A 19,914-nucleotide genomic window follows, 5' to 3' on the forward strand; every position below is an offset into this window, starting at 1 on the left:
AGTAGGGAGGAAATTTTTAGATGTGTAGGGAAGTGTGTCTGAGGTGCGAATGTGGGATGAGAGGATCAGGAGACTCAGGGGGTTGTAGGCGGAAGAAGGGGGAATTACACTCCGCAGCCAACCCTTTGGATAAATCAAGTGAGAATTTCGGGGCGAGCTTTCCCCGACGTGGACCCCAAAGAGGCCGGTGGGCACGAAAGGGAACCCACGCAGGACGCCCGGACCGCGGCACCAGGCGTCCCCCTCCTGGGCGCACCGCCTGGCGGGGCGCGAAAAGAGCAGTGCCGGCGGAGGTCCTCCCAACCCCGGGAGGGTCGACAAACTGGCGCGGGACACCAAGGGCCTCAGACAGCGCACGGGCCTCGGTCGGGCTGCAGAAAGGGAAAGAGAGACATGGAACGGGAGGGTTGCAACCCGACAAAGCGGGGCGGGGAGCCGGCGGCGGGGAACAAGCGGAGGCGAGCTGGCAGGTCTGTACCTGGAGCAGCCTGGAGGCGTCTTCATAGGGAAGCGCCCCTCCAGCGCAGCCCGCGTCCGCCAAAGGGAGACCGCGGCGCTGGGAGACCCCGGCCGCCGAGCAGAGGGCGAGGACGCGCGCAAGGAAAAGTAGGGTTCGGGTCCTTCTGCTTTTACCCGCTTGGCGGTGCGCCCGACCTCGTGGACGCATCAGTGGCGGTGCTAGCGGGGTTCCTCCTCTCTCCTGGGCCGGGGATCAGCCGCTGAGTCTCCTCCGCCTGCCAGTCCTGAGCCTGGATTGATTTGGTCGCGCTGGCGTCTGGGGGTCGGAGCCGCCCACTGCTCCTTCACATGCGCACTCGCGCACTCTGCAGGTAGTGCCACCAGGGATCCTTTACAAATTCTGAACCCAGTGGGCGGTCAGCGCAGGGGAGCGGCAGAAGCCACCGCTCCCAGTCCCTAGGCCCAGGATCCAGCCCGGCTTGTTCCAAGGGGGAGAAAAATCACACTGGCTTTCTGACTTTCCCAACACCGACTCTAGTCCGGGTGGAGCAGGTTTGGTGCAGTAGGTGCAAATCAGGCTGACTGTGCTGTGTATTTATTTCTGGCATGGTCCCTAACACATCACATCCACCTTGAGCACTGATCTTCCTTAGAATGCGGATCACATTTTCTCACTCACCTTTTATATCTAGTTTTCATTTCCCCTCATTCTCTCCACAAAGATTTGCAGCCCCAAAAGTTGCTTGTGTCCAGAATTGGATAACCTATTAACTATTGCAATCCCCAAGTCCATAAATGCATTTCCAACTAAGGATTCAATGGTTTGAGTAGGGTCCTGTTGCTTCAAATAATGACAGAAACCACAAGGAGGTAACTCTTCGTACTCTAGTTATTTGGTCCAATTTTCACGACTTTTTAGATGTCAAACGCCTTCAGAACAAAAATAAACTTATGTCTACCTGATTTGCATAGACATTGAAAAGATGTTTGTCCAAGAATCAACTTTTTTCATGACCAGATTCTGAAAGCTGGAATGGAATCTTGAATAATTACGATAATGTTGAGTTGTGTTTAGAGGATTATTCTGAGGAGTAAATTTCATATGAACCAAAAGAATCATTTCCAGCAACATTAACATCAAAAACCATGGTAAATTAATGGTACTGCAATTATTTCTGTACCTGTATGCATCAAGCATCCCATTTAAAATTATTGCTTATTAATTAATTATAATTTCATATTTAATTATTCAAAGGAAGTGCAACAAATCATATAAAACCCATAAAATGTCATTTATAAGATACATATCAGAATATGTCTGCTAAGTAAATTTCAAATCTCTTATTTGTTAAGCTATTTGAGCACTTACAGGTCAATTCTTGGATCTCATCTTATTTTTCCTAAAAGCAGCATTTATCAGAGTTTCTCGTTTTCTGCTTCTTGGAGAAAAAGTTGGAGTTAGCCTTATAGAATGCCACTGAGATCAGGTCATTCTCCTGTTCAGAACACTTCTTCGGTAAATAAAATAAGATATATCTAGTCAAGGGAACATTATTTAGTAATAAAAAGGAGCAGAATACTGACATATGTTACTTGGATGACCCTTTAATTTATTGCAAGTGAAAGAAAGTAGACATAAAAGACCACATTTTGTTTGCTTCATTTATTTAAAATATCCACAAGAAACAAATCTACAGAAACAGAAAGTAACTGGGGATTGAGTGACCTGGGGTGATAGCCAAAGGTGTAGGACCATGAAATTATTCTAAAATCAGTTTCCGGTAATGGTTGCATAACTTTGCAAGAATAGCCATTGAATTTTATGCCTTAAATGAGTGGATTATTTGGCATGTGAATTTTATCTCAACAAAGCTGTTAAAAGAAAAAATGGAAGATATAACTAAATGCAGTACATGATTCTTGATTGGATCCTAATGAAAGAAAAGGTATACAATGGCATTATAAAGCTGTTAAATTTTCTAAATCTAGACATGGTCTTTCTTAGTGCAGTTCTAGTAGCCTCAAATGGTAATTATTATATTACAAACACTGTGAAATTTCATTTTACCTCTTGTGCAAGTTATTGCCTTAAATGATAATAAAAATTTGGCTATTCTTTAAAAATGACATTATTATGACAGTAATAAGAACCTGAATATGGACTACATATTAAAATAATAAAAGACCCTTCTTTGGATCCCCTTTTCATTCAGAATAAAAGTGTGTATAGGTCTGACAGGATCTTCCCACCCCAACCTCCTTTACCACTCTAACCTAGACTCCTACTTTCCCTCTTGCTCCTTGCCTCAAGTCACCCTGTCCTCCTTACTCTTATGGAACAATCCGGGTACACTCCCACCTCAGTTCTTATTCACTAGCTGTTCCCTCCCCCGAAGGAGTTCCACATGACTAACTCCATTCCTCCCCCAGGCCTTTAATTTGTATCTCAACAAGGCCACCATCCAAGGTTTCTCCTGTACATACCCCTATATCCTCTCTCCCTATTATATTTCTTTCTTGCACCAGTACCAGTATTGATTAGCTTTTCATTACTGTAACAAATACCTGAAACAATCAGCTTATAAAGAAAAAAGTTTCATTTTGGCTCATGGATTCAGAGGTTTCTGTCCATGGTCGGTTGGACCTATTGTTTTTTGGACCGGTTGGTGAGTCAGCACATCATGGCAGGAAGTCTGTGATGGAGCAAGCCACTCACCCCATGAGAGTTGAAAGTGAGGAAAGTGGGGGAGGGGAGAAGAAAGAGAGAGAGAGAGAGAGAGAGAGAGAGAGAGAGAGAGAGAGCGCAAGAGACTAACAACCCACAATCCCCTTGAAAGCATGCCACCAATAACCTAAAACCTCCCACTAGGACCCACCTCCTACACCTCCCAATAGGACTAAACTGATAACCAAGTCACTGAGGTCTTTTGGGGATATTCCAAATTCAAACTTTAGCATGACCTAACTACCTCCCAAAGAATGTTCAGTTCTTGACCTGTTGTGTTCATTGCTATAACCTCGGTGCCTGAAAACTGCCTGGCATCTAACAGAACCTCATTAAACCCCTGTCAGATGAATGAAGGAATGGAGTGAATGAATGAACCAATTAAACCTTGTTAGTTTTAGGTGATATGATGGCAAAGAAAATCAATGAAAATCCATGCACTCTTCAAGGGAGACATAATAAATACAAATATTTTAGGTGATTTTATAAGGTCAGAAAAAGAAAGGTAAGGGGGATCCATAAAAGGGGGTGACTCTCTCTACAGGGTCAGGGGAAAACCCCTTTGCAGGAGGTTCTGCAGAAAGAAAAGGAAGCCTAGTGTACAATCCAAGGGATAGGTTTCTGACCTCCAAAACAAAGAACAGAACCAATGCAAAGTTCAGAGAGGTGAGTCTATTTCATCTGTTTGTGAAAGACCCAGGGGCCATTGCAGTGCTACCAGGAGAAGCGAGTTCCTGGAGGGAAGGTGGTGTGGGCCCCAGATGCACACAGGACACAGGACACAGAGACAGGACCCCAGGGTCTTTTCTTACTACTCTCATTTCTGGAGAAAATAGACAAGGACCTGCTTCCAGAGAACTGCAGAGGTGAAGAGACATTGGAAGCTGGAAGAGAGAAGGGCACTTTGAAGCAGTTGTCCTCTGGGAGGGCTTGAGAGCAAATGAAACAGGAAAAGGGCTGGACTGTCAGTCTGCACTAAGAAGTGCCCATTTGAGTTTAGTAGTCATGAACTTAAAGCCAGCTAGTCAGTGTGGCTGGGATTAGTTATCCAGTCTCAGACAGACTAAGTGGTCAGAGCTGAGTCTAACCAGGACTTGGATTTTGCAGGTGAGCGTGATGGAGGAAAAGAGTGTCAGGGAATGGAAGGTTGTGACCATGGATGACGGTGATAAGGGGAGAGGTGAGGACATAAAGGAATGCAAGATGTTGAAAAGATGGCAGGATCCATGGGTCAAAGGTCCCAGTGCAGTCCCTGCATTGGTAGAGTTTGGGGCCATTCCAAAAAGCTGGGGATCAATCTATGAATAGGATACTTGAAACTCACAATGGCTAGAGTTTACTAAGCATTTACCTGGCACAATGCTAAACACTTGAGAGGCATCTTCTGCTTATAGTCTCAGAACCTTCCAATAAGGTAGACACCATCATCCTCATCGTTAGATGATAGCAGTGCTTATTGAATTAGGGCTTCTATGGGATGATGATGGTAGCGGTGGTGATGATGATATCTAATACTTGGGTTTGCAATTGAGAGTAATGATTTTGAGCCTTATGCATATGTTATTAAACTCTTAATCCTTCAAACAATCCTATAAGGAATTAGAAAACAGGGAGGCAAGGGAAGGCAAGGGGAGACTAAGGGAGAGTCATTGGGAGGGAATTAATGTAAACAAAGTATGTTATATGCAAGTACAGATATGCCACAATGAAACCCACTATTCTGTATAATTAATATACACTGATAAAAAAAAAAAAACACCATGAGATAGACACTATTTTCTCTATAGATGCAGAAATGGAAGCACCAACATGTTAAGGGACTTCACCAAGGTCCCACAGCAAGTATCCTGGTGCCTAGAAAGTACTGGATGTGATACCTGGCATCTTGTATGTGCACAAAGGTTACCGATATTCTTCTCTCTGAATGTTTGTAGTGCTGTGCTGAGAATACAATTTCTGTTTCCAAGCCAAGTATCTTAGGTAGACTCATACCAATAGGATAATTCATGGAGTACTCGTTTTTGAAAGTGATTACATGATGTACAGAAAAAAAATTCAATTGCTTTATTTCATTTAGCAAGTTCTCCCCACTGGACATATATCCATTGTCAAATTTCCGACAATGAAGGATTGATTTTGGCTGCATTTCACACAGAACCTAAATAAAACTGACTAAGCAAAATAGGAACTTATTTAATATTTTATAAAAAGAAGGTCAGAAATAAGAATTCCAGAGGTGATGAAATAATGCGAAGGTGTCAGGGCCAAGGTCTCTGCAATCCTCTTATCTTCTACCTCAATGTTAATTATAAAATGCCTGCTGCAGCTTCAGTCATCCTATCTGCATTCCAGAGAGAAGAAAGGAAAGGGCAAGGCCAAAAGAAGCGAATGGCCTGAAGCCCCTGGGAGGAAGATGCCACTCGCCATCACCACCTGTGGCAAGCATTGACCACTACTACAACATCCGCCCACACCTTTTGAGTGACACACTTCTGTGGTCTGCACTATTGCAAGGATGGCTGGGAAATATCATTTTAAATAGTTTAATCTGGACAAATTGTCACTCCAACAAATGTCAGTCTGACAAAATGAGGAAGTGAAGAAGAAAGTAAAGGCTGAATGCAGTGGTCCAGACAGCTAGCCATGGCTTGGGAAAGCTCATGGCTCAATCCTCAGGTTTTTGAAAGCTGTTGTTTAACACATTGGTCACCTGAAATTAGCCAGGTGGGTTTATCTGCAACACAAAAACTGAAGAACACCATAAATAAGGTCCTGCCTCCTTTTTTGGAGGAGTTTAACATTATCAGCATACCACTGAATACTGGATAGGTAAGATTATCTGTGCAACAGAAGGCTTTTCATTTTGTCTTATTACATTCTGTCAGTTATTTCTGACTGTGATGGGAGAGACTTACTAATGATGAAGCTGGTGATCTTTTGAAGTATCTGCTGTAATAAAAATCTCCCTCTTTTTAATTATAAAAATGTGCTAGGAGTATCCATTTATATTACTTCTTTCTTTAGAGAATGTACCAGTTATTTGGTGGTAACTTAGGAGTGCTATAAAACTACTATAAATTTCTTCTCAAGGTATAAAAGGTTTTATTTTTAAATATTAGGAAAAACATCAGTCCTAGTAGGAAGTGGACATGTTCTAACAGCTTCTCAGTTTGTGTTTGAAGAAATTGTTACATCAAAGTGTTGCTGCAACAATCAACTTCTCTAAGATGTAATTTTAATAAGAACATAAAACACCTTTTGAGATAACTTCTTCTAAACTTTATTCTGGGAAATGAGTAAAGTAGAATATCATCTTTTCCTGGTTATAAGGAGAACATTTTTTTCAGTGCTTGGACTGAAACCCAGAGCCTCGGACCTACAGGCAGGTGTTCTGCCACTGGGCCACCCCTGCCTGAATGATTTTCACTCTTACCCAGGAAAGCCTTCCTTCCCGCTTCCCTTTGGGATACAAACAGGTGCTTCAGACATAGCACTGACATGGACAAAGAAAGTCTTCCACTTGGCTTGAGAAGAGTCAGTAAGAGTGATTTCAGGAGCTGAGCCAGAAACGAAGAAGTAGGCCTCCAGGTTCTGTGAACATGGTCCCACTCCACCTGGGAGGTTCCAACTCCAAGCTAAAAGTGTATTTAGGGTATTAAGTAATGAGCACCTGAAACCAAGCTGCATATCAGTGTTGCAAAATGTACTTTAGATGTTTCTTTTAAAAGTCTTGCTGTTTGACTGACTTAATGTTGTCAGACTGTAGCCATAATGATGAAGAATCAAATTTGAAAATAAAGCAATCATTAGTGACCTATATAAAAGGCCTGTGTATCCAACTGACTCATACATGTCGGGGATTTTTGGTGGATGGTCAATAAATAACACCTACTTCTCCTGAGTACAGGGTCATATAAGAACCAATAAGAAGTCAGAGAGATAGAAGTCTAAGTATGATTTTTATTACCTATAAAGTGTATTGGAAGGTTTGAGCTTAGATCTGTGGTCAAATTGACTTGCCAATATTGTACTTGCAAATGCAATAAAATTAGCAACCTTCTGAAACTTACTGGCACTAGTATAAAGGAAGAGTCACAGGCTGGAATTTACTGTACAACTGTGGATTAAACAAGACATCTCCCAGGATGCAGTTGTGTGCACCTGTAACTCTAGTGACTTGGGAGCCTGAGGCAGGAGGATGATGAATTCAAAGCAAGACTCAACAACTTAGCAAGGCCCTAAGCAACTCAGTGAGACCCTGTCTCTAAATAAAATGTAAAAAATGACTGGGGATGTGGCTCAGTGGTAAAGCATCCTTGGTTCAATTCCTCATACAAAAAAGAAGAAAAAACATAAAGGACATCTCACTCTCAAGGGAATGTCTTTATGGTTTCCTGAAGGATTCTTCCATTCTGCATCAGTGTGTCCCCTAAGTTAGCTCATCTTTCAAAAGCAAAGCTAATGTTACACGTGTCCATTTGAGACAAGGTGATCAGGTTTGCTCACCCAGTTAACAAAGGGATGCTCCATTTTGCCTAATCAAACTCCCCTTAAGTTCGTACTTAGTGAATGCCTAGCAGAAAGCAAGTTTTATCCATTTCAAGTTTGCTTCAGTTATATTGACACCCTTCTCCAAAAACCATGGTTATTAAATAAGAGCACTTCTTGTAAAACCATAGGAGTGGGAACATGGAACACTAGCTAGAGAAGTTATTGGCAAGTGAAAGAATATTAACTTAGCCAGTATTTATTGAGCACCTACAGTGTGCTGGGCACAGTTCTTGGTACAAAGATGACTATAGCAAATAGGCCCTTTCATTTTAGGTTGACAATTATATTTTTTTTTTCACTGTTGACATTTTCATTAAGATTTTTCCAGTCCTTTATCCATGCTTATATTTACATCTATTTTTCATTTCTAAAATTGGAGGCATATGGTTCATACATTCTTTTTTTAATTTTTTTATTAAAAATCATAAATTTACATAGGGCAATGTTGTTTGATTCATTCTGTTATTTTTCCCCTCACTCCTCCCACCCCCCTTTTCCCTCTATACAGTCCTTCCTTCCTCCATTCTTACCACCCTCCTTATCCCTAACCCTAAACCTAACCCTAACCCTAATGCTAACCCCTCCTACCCCCCATTATATGTCCTCATCCACTTATCAGGGAGATCATTTGTCCTTTTGAGATTGGCTTATCTCACTTAGCATGATATCCTCCAATTTCATCCATTTGCCTGCAAATGCCATAATTGTATCATTCTTCATGGTAGAGTAATATTCCATTGTATATATATGCCACAGTTTCTTTATCCATTCATCAACTGAAGGGCATCTAGGTTGGTTCCTCAATCTGGCTATTGTGAATTGAGCAGCTATGAACATTGATGTGGCTGTATTTCTGTAGTATGCTGATTTTAAGTCGTTTGGGTACAGGCCAAGGAGTGGGATAGCTGGGTCAAATGGTGGTTCCATTCCAAGCTTTCTGAGGAATCTCCATACTGCTTTTCAGAGTGGTTGCACTAATTTGCAACCCCACCAGCAATGTATGAGTGTACCTTTTTCCCCACATCCTCGCCAACACCTATTGTTGCTTGTGTTCTTGATAATTGCCATTCTAATTGGGGTGAGATGAAATCTTAGTGTAGTTTTGATTTGCATTTCTCTTATTACTAGAGATGTTGAACATTTTTTCATATATCTGTTGATTGTTTTCATTGGGGAGAGCACAGGGGCACAAGATAAGATGTGATCATTGAAGCTGTGAAGACAGTAAAACAGGGTAAGGTGACAGGGGTGGTAGGAACCAGGCAGGGATCTATTTTAGACCAGATGGCCACAGAAAGCATCTCCGAGGAGAACTTTGAGCTAAGATGAGGACAATAGGAAAGATGCTGAGGAGTTAGGTCCCATTTGTTACTCTCGTCAGCACTTCACATTTTATTCTGACTGCAAAAGAAAGTCATAGAATGGATCCAAGGGGGCAAAGGCCAGATGGGGGTTGCCTTTCCCTGGCTTCTCAGTAGAAAAGTGGGAGCTAGAGGAGGATCTACAGGGAAAGCAGGTGAACCAGGGAGGAGGTGACTGCAGGGGTCACAAGAGAAGATGGTGGCTTGGACAGGGCTGGTAGTGAGAGAATGGACCAAAGAGGAAAGGCTGCTTCTTTGACCATGAGCTTCAAGAGGACAGGCCAAGCAAAGGGGAGTCGCATTTCTATAGTACTGAGGTCCCATGAACTTCAGGAAATATGTATTTTAAAACATGCTTATCTTATATTTTTATTTCTCAACACTGCTCTCAACAGTTGCAGGTATCTTCAAAAATAAAGAATTGCAGAGTTTCTCCACCAGCAGTAACTTTTGTTTTCCTGAGGTTCTAACTAGAGTTGCTTTTGTCACCGAGATAATGAATATGCTCCAATATCTTCAATCCTCAAAATACAAACACATGAATATTCATAAACATATAGAGACACAAAAATAAAACCACTCCTGGCCCTAAATATTTCCCTAGTACACCCATTTTCTCAGTGTCTTTATCATCCACATTTCCCCCCAAAGTAGGTATAAACTGCTATGAGATACCCCTGGCTATCTCATTTGCATAAATCTCATTGACATCATCACCCACTCAACTCCATGCCTAGCTCTCCAAGGCACATTGGGAGGATTCCAGGTCTGCTCCCTTGACTGACTTCCCTACATATCCAGTATGTGACTGGAGACAACACAATGCCAGAGGTATGGAGAGAAAACACAATGCCAGAGATCACCTAAACTTTGCACAGGCAAAATCAACAGAATTTTTTTTTTAACAGGGATAACTTTATTTTCACAGGGGGGCTTATATATACACCAAGGTATATATATTTCCATTGTAAAAAAACTTAAGATTTTTCATGTTAATAGTTTTAAATCACCTTCTTGGCTCTAGAACAATTTTAAAGAAGTTGTTACTTTCAAAGAGCAAGGTTAATGACATTTAGTTCTACATGATACTTTTTTGGAGTTGTGCCTTTTCTACCACACTAGAGTAAATAAACTTGTCAAAAATACGGTTTTGTCACATTCTGGAATACCTTGTGTGTGTGTTTTTTGTTTTTGTTTTTTTTTCCCTTCCATGTTCCCATAAATTTGATTAGGGGTTGGTAAGTAAGGACAGTTGACCTATTTCTCCTACCAGCTTCCCATTAAAAAAAAATATGTAAAATAGCAGGTATTTGATTTCATAACAGCATTAGATTACTTGGATTAAACATTCCATCCAAAGGGAAAATACAAGACTTTCCTTTCTCTCATCTGTAGTAAGCTTCAGGTCTTTGACAGAAATTACTGAACTGTTCCAAATTTGCTTCAGTGCATCCACATGTGAAAAAGGGAAACAAAGTCCATGAGACTCTATTTCCTCATTTCCCATCATGTATATTTCTCTCCTATTCTTGAGAGAATGATAGATGTAAACCATCTTTTCTTGAGCTTCATCAGATCAATCCTGATCTGGCCCTACTGTGAGGATGGTGTGGTCTTTAAATTGCAGAGTCACTATGCTGTCCAACCTTTGTAACTTTCCACCTGTGTCTACAGCTCTGTTCCATCTCCCATGTAGTAAGGGGGGAATCTGTGCATAACAAAATCTTTCTTCATGTCTGATGAAAGTAGTTCTTTGGTGCCTTCCAGCCAGTCTGCAAGAGAACTCAAAAAACCACTTAGTCTTCTTGTTGCAACTGTTGTGGTTTCCACCTGCATGAGCAGCTGCCAGGGTATTCCAGTCCATCATGCTACATCTTCCTTTGCAGTATCAAACACAGCCCTGAAATGATGTCCAAAAGGAAATCTCCCCATGAATTGTTCTTGGAGGTGCTGATGGTCACATGAGTAGAGTGGGCTAGCCCTGGAGGAGTGTCCACCTGATGAATAGTCCCTCTGGAGAAGTACAACAACTCACCTGGCTTCAATGTGAATTCATGTGTTGGAGTGCCAATCCTGGCCTCAGCCTCCATGCTGTACTCACGTGCCAGGGCCACTGTGGGTGGGCAAAGGTGCCAGTGCTTCTCTCCCTCCAGCTGCAGGATGAAGACCTTGACATCATCATAGTGGGCAGGTAGGCCCTGAGATCCTCCGGGGGTTATGTACACATCAGAGCTGACCAAAGAGCTAAAGTAACATTCTAACTTCTCCTGGATCTGCCAAAGCTCATCCTTAAATCTCTGAGGTTGGTGAAATTGAAATGTTGCCTTTTTCTGATCAAAATAATACCCTGACTGCACAGACTCTTCAGATCTGTCAGCCTGAACAGGGTCTGTAGTATGTTGCCAGTGCAGGGTCATTCCTCTGAATGAGAAGGGACTTCTGCTCCCAGAATTCCTGGAAAAAAGTCTCCACCTTGATGGGTGAAATGAAACTTTCAAAGAAACCACTGGGGCTCTCTAAGTTTAAGATGGAAGGCCCACCAGCTGCCTCTGCCTTCACCTGCTTGCAGGGAACAGGACTCTCTTCCTTCCCATTCCCTGCAGGCTTCATTTTCTTTGGCATTGTCTGTCTTCAAGCAGGAAGGGAATGCAAACCCTAGCCCAAGGAAGGGATTATTCTCACCAGAATCTTAGAAGGATTTTCTGTCCCACACGGCCTTTTGCACGCGGCCGCGAGCTGGTTGGGCCCAGCATAAATTTTTAACTGCTGGTCTGGATGGGTTCCAGGAGCCCCATAGATATCAAAACCCAGGGATGCTTAAGTCATTCATAGCAAATGCATAGTATTTGCATATAATGCATGCACTCCCTCCTGCGTGTTCTAAACCATTAGGACATTCCATAGAATACCCAGTAGAACATAAGCATTATGTAACAAGTTAGGCAGTAATAACAAGGAAAATGTACCTATTTATATAGTACAGTTAGAATTGTTTCTGTTTTGCCACTAAGATTGTTTGAATATGAGGATGCAGAATTGGCATATATGAAGGACCAGCTGCAACCTAAACACCTAAGAGACATAAATATCTAAACATTTAAACTCAGCAAAATCAAGAGGGTGACCCATCATAAAGAAAGTGGTGCTGACTTCCCTCACATCTACGTGCTGGAGCTGAGACCCATGGTTGCAGCCCCTGAGACATCTGCACAATCTGGCTGCAGCTGAGGTGTGTGATGAAGTCAGGTGGACCCAGCCCATCCTTTCCTACAGACTGGTCTTCTGCATACCCACAAAATGTTGGCAACTAGACAAGACCGGGAGTTTGTTGCGGGGTAGGTAACATGCAACCAGAAACATCTTGTTTCTGTCAGTATATGCTGCCTGATCCTGTGCCCCTAATTTTGTGCTCTTGTGTTCCCGGATTGTGAATCATTCTTTTTTTAAACTTGTACAATAAACTACTTTGTTTGACTTATGGAAGGCTCTTCATTTAACTTTGGGTTCTAAACTAAAATTTCATTAAGTTAAATATAATTGCTGATCAGTGATATGTATCCCTGATGTTTATAACCTATTTGCATGCTTAGGAAATTATTAATGTCTAAAGTAAAACTTGATTATCTGAGTGTTTGTGAAATATACTATGATTTTGAAGATTTTGCCTTTTAAAAATGAGCAATATTTTTTTCGAGGCTATTGTGAATGGGGTAGTTTTCCTAATTTCTCTTTCTGAAGATTCATCACTTATGTATAAAAATGCGTTGGATTTATGGGCATTAATCTTGTAACCTGCTACTTTACTGAAATCACTTATGAGTTCTAAGAGTTTTCTGGTGGAATTTCCAGGTTCCTCTAAATATATAATCATGTCATCAGCGAACAGGGATAGTTTGAGTTCTTCTTTTCCAATTCGTAACCCTTTAATTTCTTTGGTTTGTCTAATTGCTCTGGCCAGAGTCTCAAGAACGATGTTGAATAGAAGTGGTGAAAGAGGGCATCCCTGCCTTGTTCCAGTTTTTAGGGGGAATGCTTTCAGTTTTTCACCATTTAGAATGATATTAGCCATGGGCTTAGCATAAATGGCCTTTACAATATTAAGGAATATTCCCACTATCCCTATTTTTTCTAGTGTTTTGAGCATGAAGGGGTGCTGTATTTTATCAAATGCTTTTTCTGCATCTATTGAAATAATCATGTGATTCTTGACTTTAAGTCTATTAATATGGTGAATTACGTTTATTGATTTCCTGATGTTGAACCAACCTTGCATCCCTGGGATGAAAGACCTCTACAATGAGAACTATACAACACTAAAGAAAGAAATTAAAGAACACCTTAGAAGATGGAAAGATCTTCCATGTTCTTGGATAGGAAGAATTAATATTGTCAAAATGGCCATACTACCTAAAGTGCTATACAAATTCAATGCAATTCCAATTAAAATCCCAATGACGTACCTTACAGAAATAGAGCAAGCAATTATGAAATTCATCTGGAAGAATAAGAAACCCAGAATAGCTAAAGCAATCCTTAGCAGGAAGAGTGAAACAGGGGGTATTACAATACCAGATCTTCAACTCTACTACAAAGCAATAGTAACAAAAACGGCATGGTATTGGTACCAAAATAGAAAGGTAGATCAATGGTACAGAATAGAGGACACGGACACAAACCCAAATAAATACAATTTTCTCATACTAGACAAAGGGGCCAAAAATATGCAATGGAGAAAAGATAGCCTCTTCAACAAATGGTGCTGGGAGAATTGGAAATCCATATGCAACAGAATGAAACTAAACCCATATCTCTCACCATGCACGAAACTAAACTCAAAATGGATTAAGGACCTCGGAATCAGACCAGAGACCCTGCAGATTATAGAAGAAAAAGTAGGTCCAAATCTTCACCTTGTTGGTCTAGGATCAGACTTCCTTAACAGGACTCCCATAGCACAAGAAATAAAAGCTAGAATCAACCACTGGGATAGATTCAAACTAAAAAGCTTTCTCTCAGCAAAGGAAACTATCAGCAATGCGAAGAAAGAGCCTACAGAGTGGGAGAATATCTTTGCCAATCATACTTCAGATAGAGCACTAATCTCCAGAATCTATAAAGAACTCAAAAAACTCTACTCCAAGAATTCAAATAGTCCAGTCAACAAATGGGCTAAGGAAATGAATAGACACTTCACAGAAGAAGATCTACAAGCAATCAACAAACATATGGAAAAATGTTCAACATCTCTAGTAATAAGAGAAATGCAAATCAAAACCACCCTAAGATTCCATCTCACCCCAATTAGAATGGCGATTATCAAGAATACGAGCAACAACAGGTGTTGGCGAGGATGTGGGGAGAAAGGTACACTCATACACTGCTGGTGGGGCTGCAAATTAGTGCAGCCACTATGGAAAGCAGTGTGGAGATTCCTTAGAAAACTTGGAATGGAACCACCATTTGACCCAGCTATCCCACTCCTTGGCCTATACCCAAAGGACTTAAAATTATCATACTACAGAGATACAGCCACATCAATGTTCATAGCTGCTCAATTCACAATAGCCAGACTGTGGAACCAACCCAGATGCCCTTCAATTGATGAGTGGATAAAGAAACTGTGGTATATATATACTATGGAATATTACTCAGCCATAAAGAATGATAAAATTATGACATTTGCAGGCAAATGGATGAAATTGGAGAATATCATGCTAAGTGAGATAAGCCAATCTCAAAAAGCCAAAGGACGAATGATATCGCTAATAAGTAGAGGTTGACACATAATGGGGGGGAGGGAAGGGTTAGAGTTAGGGTTAGGGAGGGGGGCAAGTATGGAGGAAGGAACTACTGTATAGAGGGTAAAGAGGGGTGGGAGGGGTGGGGGGAAGGGAAAAAATAACAGAATGAATCAAACAACATTGCTCTATGTAAATTTATGATTACACAAATGGTATGCCTTTACTCCATGTACAAACAGAGAAACAACATGTATCCCATTTGTTTACAATAAAAAAAAATGAGCAATATTTTATTTGAACAAAAAATTCAAAAATCTAACATCATCCAAATCTTATGAAAATAATCCAAATCTTATGAATATTAAAAATTTAACAATTCTTTTTTATAAATTCTGACAGTAAAATAAATTTGAAACAGGAAATTACAGAAAATAATGTTGAAACTAGTCTTTGCCTTTCAAGACCCTGTTACTGACTTTGGCAACTTTTATGTCAAATGCCATTCTAGTAGCATTCACATTGCATGATTCATTATTTTACATGATTTTGTGATGGGGATCAGACCCAGGGCTGCTTGCATGCTAGGTGATCTAACCCTGAGCTATACCTCAGTTCCTAATGTTAACTTTTAAAACAGATTCTGTGCATTTCACCTAATATCATTTTATAAATCCTAAGTACTTTCCAGATTCCTGTGTTTTAAGAGCTTAAGTTATAGCACTTAAGCACCAACAGTGCAATAGAAACAACTTATAAGTTCATGAAACAAAAATGAAGGAATGGAGATTACAAAGGCAGTATGGTTAGCATGTGCCCTGCAGATTCCAGAAACCCTGGATTTTGGCTGCAAAGGAAGAATTAAATGCACTACCCCAAATCTTAAGTCTGTCAGGTAAGCATGTGACCTGCAGTTCCTAGGAAACTCTTGGTGAGGGCTGCAAAGAAGGTTTGGTTCCACTATCTAGAATCTTCAGAGGTGTGTGGAGACTATGTGACCTTCATCTCCCAGTAGCATCTGGGTGAGGTTTGCAAAGGAAGAAAGGGCTTCAGTAAGCAGAATTCTCTGGGTTCCTGGTGAACCTCTGTCCTGAAGCTCCCAGCACCCTCTGGGTGAGGCTGAAATGGAAGGATTGGTTGTATTGCCCAGAATCCTCAGTGTGTGTGGTGAGCATTTGGCCTATAGATCCCTAGTATTGCTGGGTGAAAGTCTCAGGAAAAATGGGACACTACGTAGAATCCTCAGTGTGCTTAGTAAGACTGTGTCCTGCAGCTCCCTGGAGCAGGAAAAATAGGCTACACTATATAACATCAGGGCTTTTGGGGGGTATGGGACCTGCAGCTCCATGGACTTTGTGGGCAATATTTGCCAAGGAAGGATGGTTTACACTGGCCACAATTCTCAGAGGTGCCTTATGAGCATGTGGTCTGAGTTTGCAGGAACCTCTGCATGAGAGCAGCATTGGAGAGATGGACCACACTACCCAAAAACCTGAGGGCAGTGTAGTGAGCATGTGGCCTGCAGTAGAGATGGCTATAGTTCATCTTATCATGAAATATGGTTATATTTTAATTTTTCTACATCTTTCATAAGCTTTTTCATTATCTTCCTCTGTTCTGATATATTCCTCACAGTGGAAGAGCCATGATGGGTTTAACTTCTTTCTCCATTACACATTTAGGGTATATGTAGTTTTTCAGCATCTTGGATCATATTGATGCCAACAGCTGGCCACCAGGCAATTTCCTGTCCCACCCGACCTTTTACTTTCCTTGCTCCATTCCTCCTTGCCTCCCTGCTTCTTTCCTACTACCACCTACATCTCCCCACCATCCACCATCAATGGGCTCTACTATAGGCACAGGGCATAGGTCTGTATAAGGCCCAGCACAGGCTTAAGAAAGTTCATTTTCTGGAGAAAATTAGACAGTTTTTAAGTCCTTAGGTTTAGGCCCAGCCAGTAAGCTAGAGATGTTTGGTGAAACACAGGGTGTGGCAGGGCTGTGCTCCCAACTTGGGCTGTCGGGGGCAGCTTGTAGGGAAGAGAGTCCCTGGGTGCCCAGGACTGCCCATGACCAGGACAGAACCCCAAGTGTGAGGTGTGCCTGTTTTCACTTCAGACCAGCCTCTGGGACACCATCCCCTGTTTCAGAGTAGAACCTCCCTTGACAGACAGGCCATGGTGCCCCCTTCATCCCAGAAAAGCCTCCGGGTACATACCAACTGGGGCATTTATCCTGTGGCTGTGTGGGGCTCCATGGTGGTCTGCATCCTCTTCTTGCTATGTAGGACCTACTTCTGGTTCTGTGTTATTTTCTCAAGGTTAAGTCATGGTACCTCATTGTTCAGGATCCTTGAAGGAGAATGTGAATCACAACTGAAGCCCAGCTCCAGGGCTCTCCTCAGTCAGACCTTCCTGAAGCTAGGAACAGGGCAACCTGATGTTCACCTAGGACCCAGTGATCCAGGTGGACCTTCCTACACTCCTTGTAATGGGCAAGAAACCCAGAAAGTGCCTGAACTTACCTTGACTCACCCTCCCTCAGGATTTATAATCAGAGTGTGGCCCAGATTTCTGAGACCCTTGCCCCACCCTCCAACACCCACCCTCCATTCTTACTGCTGAGTGCCTGGAATTCCTCATCTTGCAGCAGGCCCCTGGGCTTCTCCCATGCTGTCCTCTGGAATACTCCTCTCCCCACTCTCCCCACTTGCTTAGCCATCTTCTGAAAGTCCTTCAGGACACAACCCAGCTGATCAAGTGCAGGGAACACTGCCCTAAGTCTGCACAGCATCCTGTCCCTTCTCTGCTTAGCATGCTGGGTAACATTTGCCTGGTAGTCCTCCTTCTCCCCTATTAGCTTGTGGCTAATAGGGACAATTATTAGCCTACACTTCTTGAGGACCTACACTTCTTGTTGTTGTAGGCTCCAATTATGATAGAAGTTCAATAACTATTTGAGAAAGAACACCTCAGCAGGAATGGGAGAAAGAGACATGTCTCCAATTCCAGGTGGAGTCTAGAAGAGGCATCTTGTGATGACAATCTTCTGGGGATGATCCCTGGGCAGAGGGATGGCTCAAGAGCTGGGAAAAACTTCTTCTATCAGAGGACAGAAGGTGAAAGACTCACTCCCACTGAGCCTGCAGGAGAATACAGGTGCATGTTCATGGGCCTCTTTAACATAAAGCAGTGTGGCATCCAATAAACAGGACAAAGACAAACACCATAAATATCTCACTTTGAATCTCCCTCTGTTCAGTAGCTGCACGACTGTGAGGAGATCACAGCCCTGTCCTCCCACTTCAGAAAAGTGGAATCTGCCAACCCATATGGGAGCTGTGGAAAGCAAAAGTGGAACTACCAGTATGTCTGGACCTGGAGGCATTCCCTCCAGCCCCTCTCCAGGGGTCCGTGGGGAGTAGGTAGCAGTCCATGCAACTGCTTAGCTGTGCAGATTCCACTCTTCATTTTCACTCAGTCAATCTTAGCATTCTGCTTTTCCCTGGCTTTAATTTTGTCCCTAAAACAGTGATCTCAATTGAATTGCAAGGAGTCTGCCACTTAGCAGGCTGATCTTGAAAACGCGAGTGCTCTTTCTGATCGATTTGTGAAAGTTCAATAGAAATCCTACAACTTTAGAGAAAGGCTTCTCCAAAATTCGGAGTCTGGTTCCAAAGCACCATGACCTCCAGGTCCATTTGCAGAAGTGCAGTTTCTTCTTTTCTGTTGCAGAGCTCCTCAAGAGATATGGGGATGTGGCCTGGAATCCAAGTGTTCTCCCAGTATTCCAGGTGACAATGCAGGAAAGCATTCATCAGCTCCATTCACAACAGTAGGATAATATATCTCTCTGACTGTTGAGATCCTAGGAAGTTACTTTCCTGAATGCCCATCACTGGTCATTGGTAGAGACAGAATGAAACCCAAGTTGGATATGCCAAGGTCCAGCCCTCTCTCTGGTGCCCTCAGCCTCTCCATCCAAAGAGTTTCCACCGCCTGGCAAAGTGTTCCCAACAGTCCCAGATTCCTCAGGCAAGAGAGTAAAATAAGTTGTGTGTGTGTGTGTGTGTGTGTGTGTGTGTGTGTGTGTGTGTGTGTGTGTGAGAGAGAGAGAGAGAGAGAGAGAGAGAGAAACAAAGACACAGAGACAGATAGAGACACAGAGGCAGGTGAGTGTAATCATAATTAAATTCCATCACAGGGAAGAAATTCAGATGGCTGGTAGCATTACTTCATAATACTGAGATTTGGCCCATATGTCCATTTAGGTATCTTACACAGTTCCTCTGTTTGGAAACTGCTGTATCAAGTTTCATGCTTCCACCTGATAAAAAGTATTTGGACACAGGTGATCCTTTAAACATTAGCTGCATCTGAAAGAGGAATGAATGTAATGATGCCTGGGTTGAGTGCAGTTGAGAGAACAGAGATCCCAACACAACCAGGGCTGAAGCTCCAGCCCAGGAGACCAGTTGTGACTTCCTGGGTGAGCTGCTTGTCCTCCAGGTCCCACTTTACTCCTTAGAATTAGAAGAAAATTGAGTGCTCCTCACATCACAAGCAACATCCCTTGCTATGCTGGGGCTCCCCCTGGGGCAGGCTACGTCCCCACCTTCCCTTATGGAGTCTCACACATGTTGTGATGAAAGCCCTGAGAGGTTCTGAAGGGAAGCATCCAGCAAAACTTCTCATCTTTCACCTCCATATCCACACCTTTCACCTCCATCTCTGCCATCTTCTTATCCAGTGTTCTCTTCTTGGGATGCATCACCATCAAATTCACCCCTTGGCTATTCAGAGCTGAATTTCTGTCTTCCTGCTTGAAGACAGGATCACAAGAGCAGGGCCAATTTCCTTGCTGCAGATTCTATGGTTCCCAGAGAGTATAGTCATAATGTAACTGCAAATGCAAGCGTTCTTCTTCCTTTCACCAATTAAGCAAAGATAGACAACTCATGCAAGAAATCCACACATGCCCTCACTAGCACTGACTCAGGAAGACAGGGCCACAGGGTTTGGAGAACAAAGACTGCGGAGTAATAAAGAATGTGTAAGTTCTGTTTGCTAGAAGTATG

General features: G+C 42.3%; 1 protein-coding gene and 1 pseudogene across 8 annotated transcripts in view; both read right to left on the reverse strand.

The window, feature by feature from the left end:
- The window catches only part of LOC306642434 (protein phosphatase EYA1-like), a 65,098-nt gene extending 64,346 nt beyond the window's left edge, over positions 1–752 (reverse strand). The window contains exon 1 of one of the 7 annotated variants that reach the window (XR_013758503.1): positions 634–752. Coding sequence is in view for 3 of the 7 variants with exons in the window: in XM_079108215.1 (XP_078964341.1) it covers positions 634–667 (34 nt within the window). In the remaining 4 variants the exon portion in view is untranslated. Of the gene's footprint in view, positions 1–478 lie in introns of all 7 variants that reach the window. The other 6 variants (XR_013758504.1, XR_013758505.1, XR_013758506.1 and 3 more) reach the window with 6 other exon arrangements.
- Positions 753–10,384: 9,632 nt separating this feature from the next.
- LOC306642413 (ribosomal oxygenase 2-like) lies at positions 10,385–11,767 on the reverse strand (annotated as a pseudogene). The gene has a single exon. The product of its transcript is annotated as a ribosomal oxygenase 2-like (transcript).
- Between the last annotated feature and the right edge of the window lie 8,147 nt (positions 11,768–19,914).

Source organism: Sciurus vulgaris (genome assembly GCF_902686455.1).
Source record: "Sciurus vulgaris genome assembly, chromosome: 12".
Classification (NCBI taxonomy): domain Eukaryota; kingdom Metazoa; phylum Chordata; class Mammalia; order Rodentia; family Sciuridae; genus Sciurus; species Sciurus vulgaris.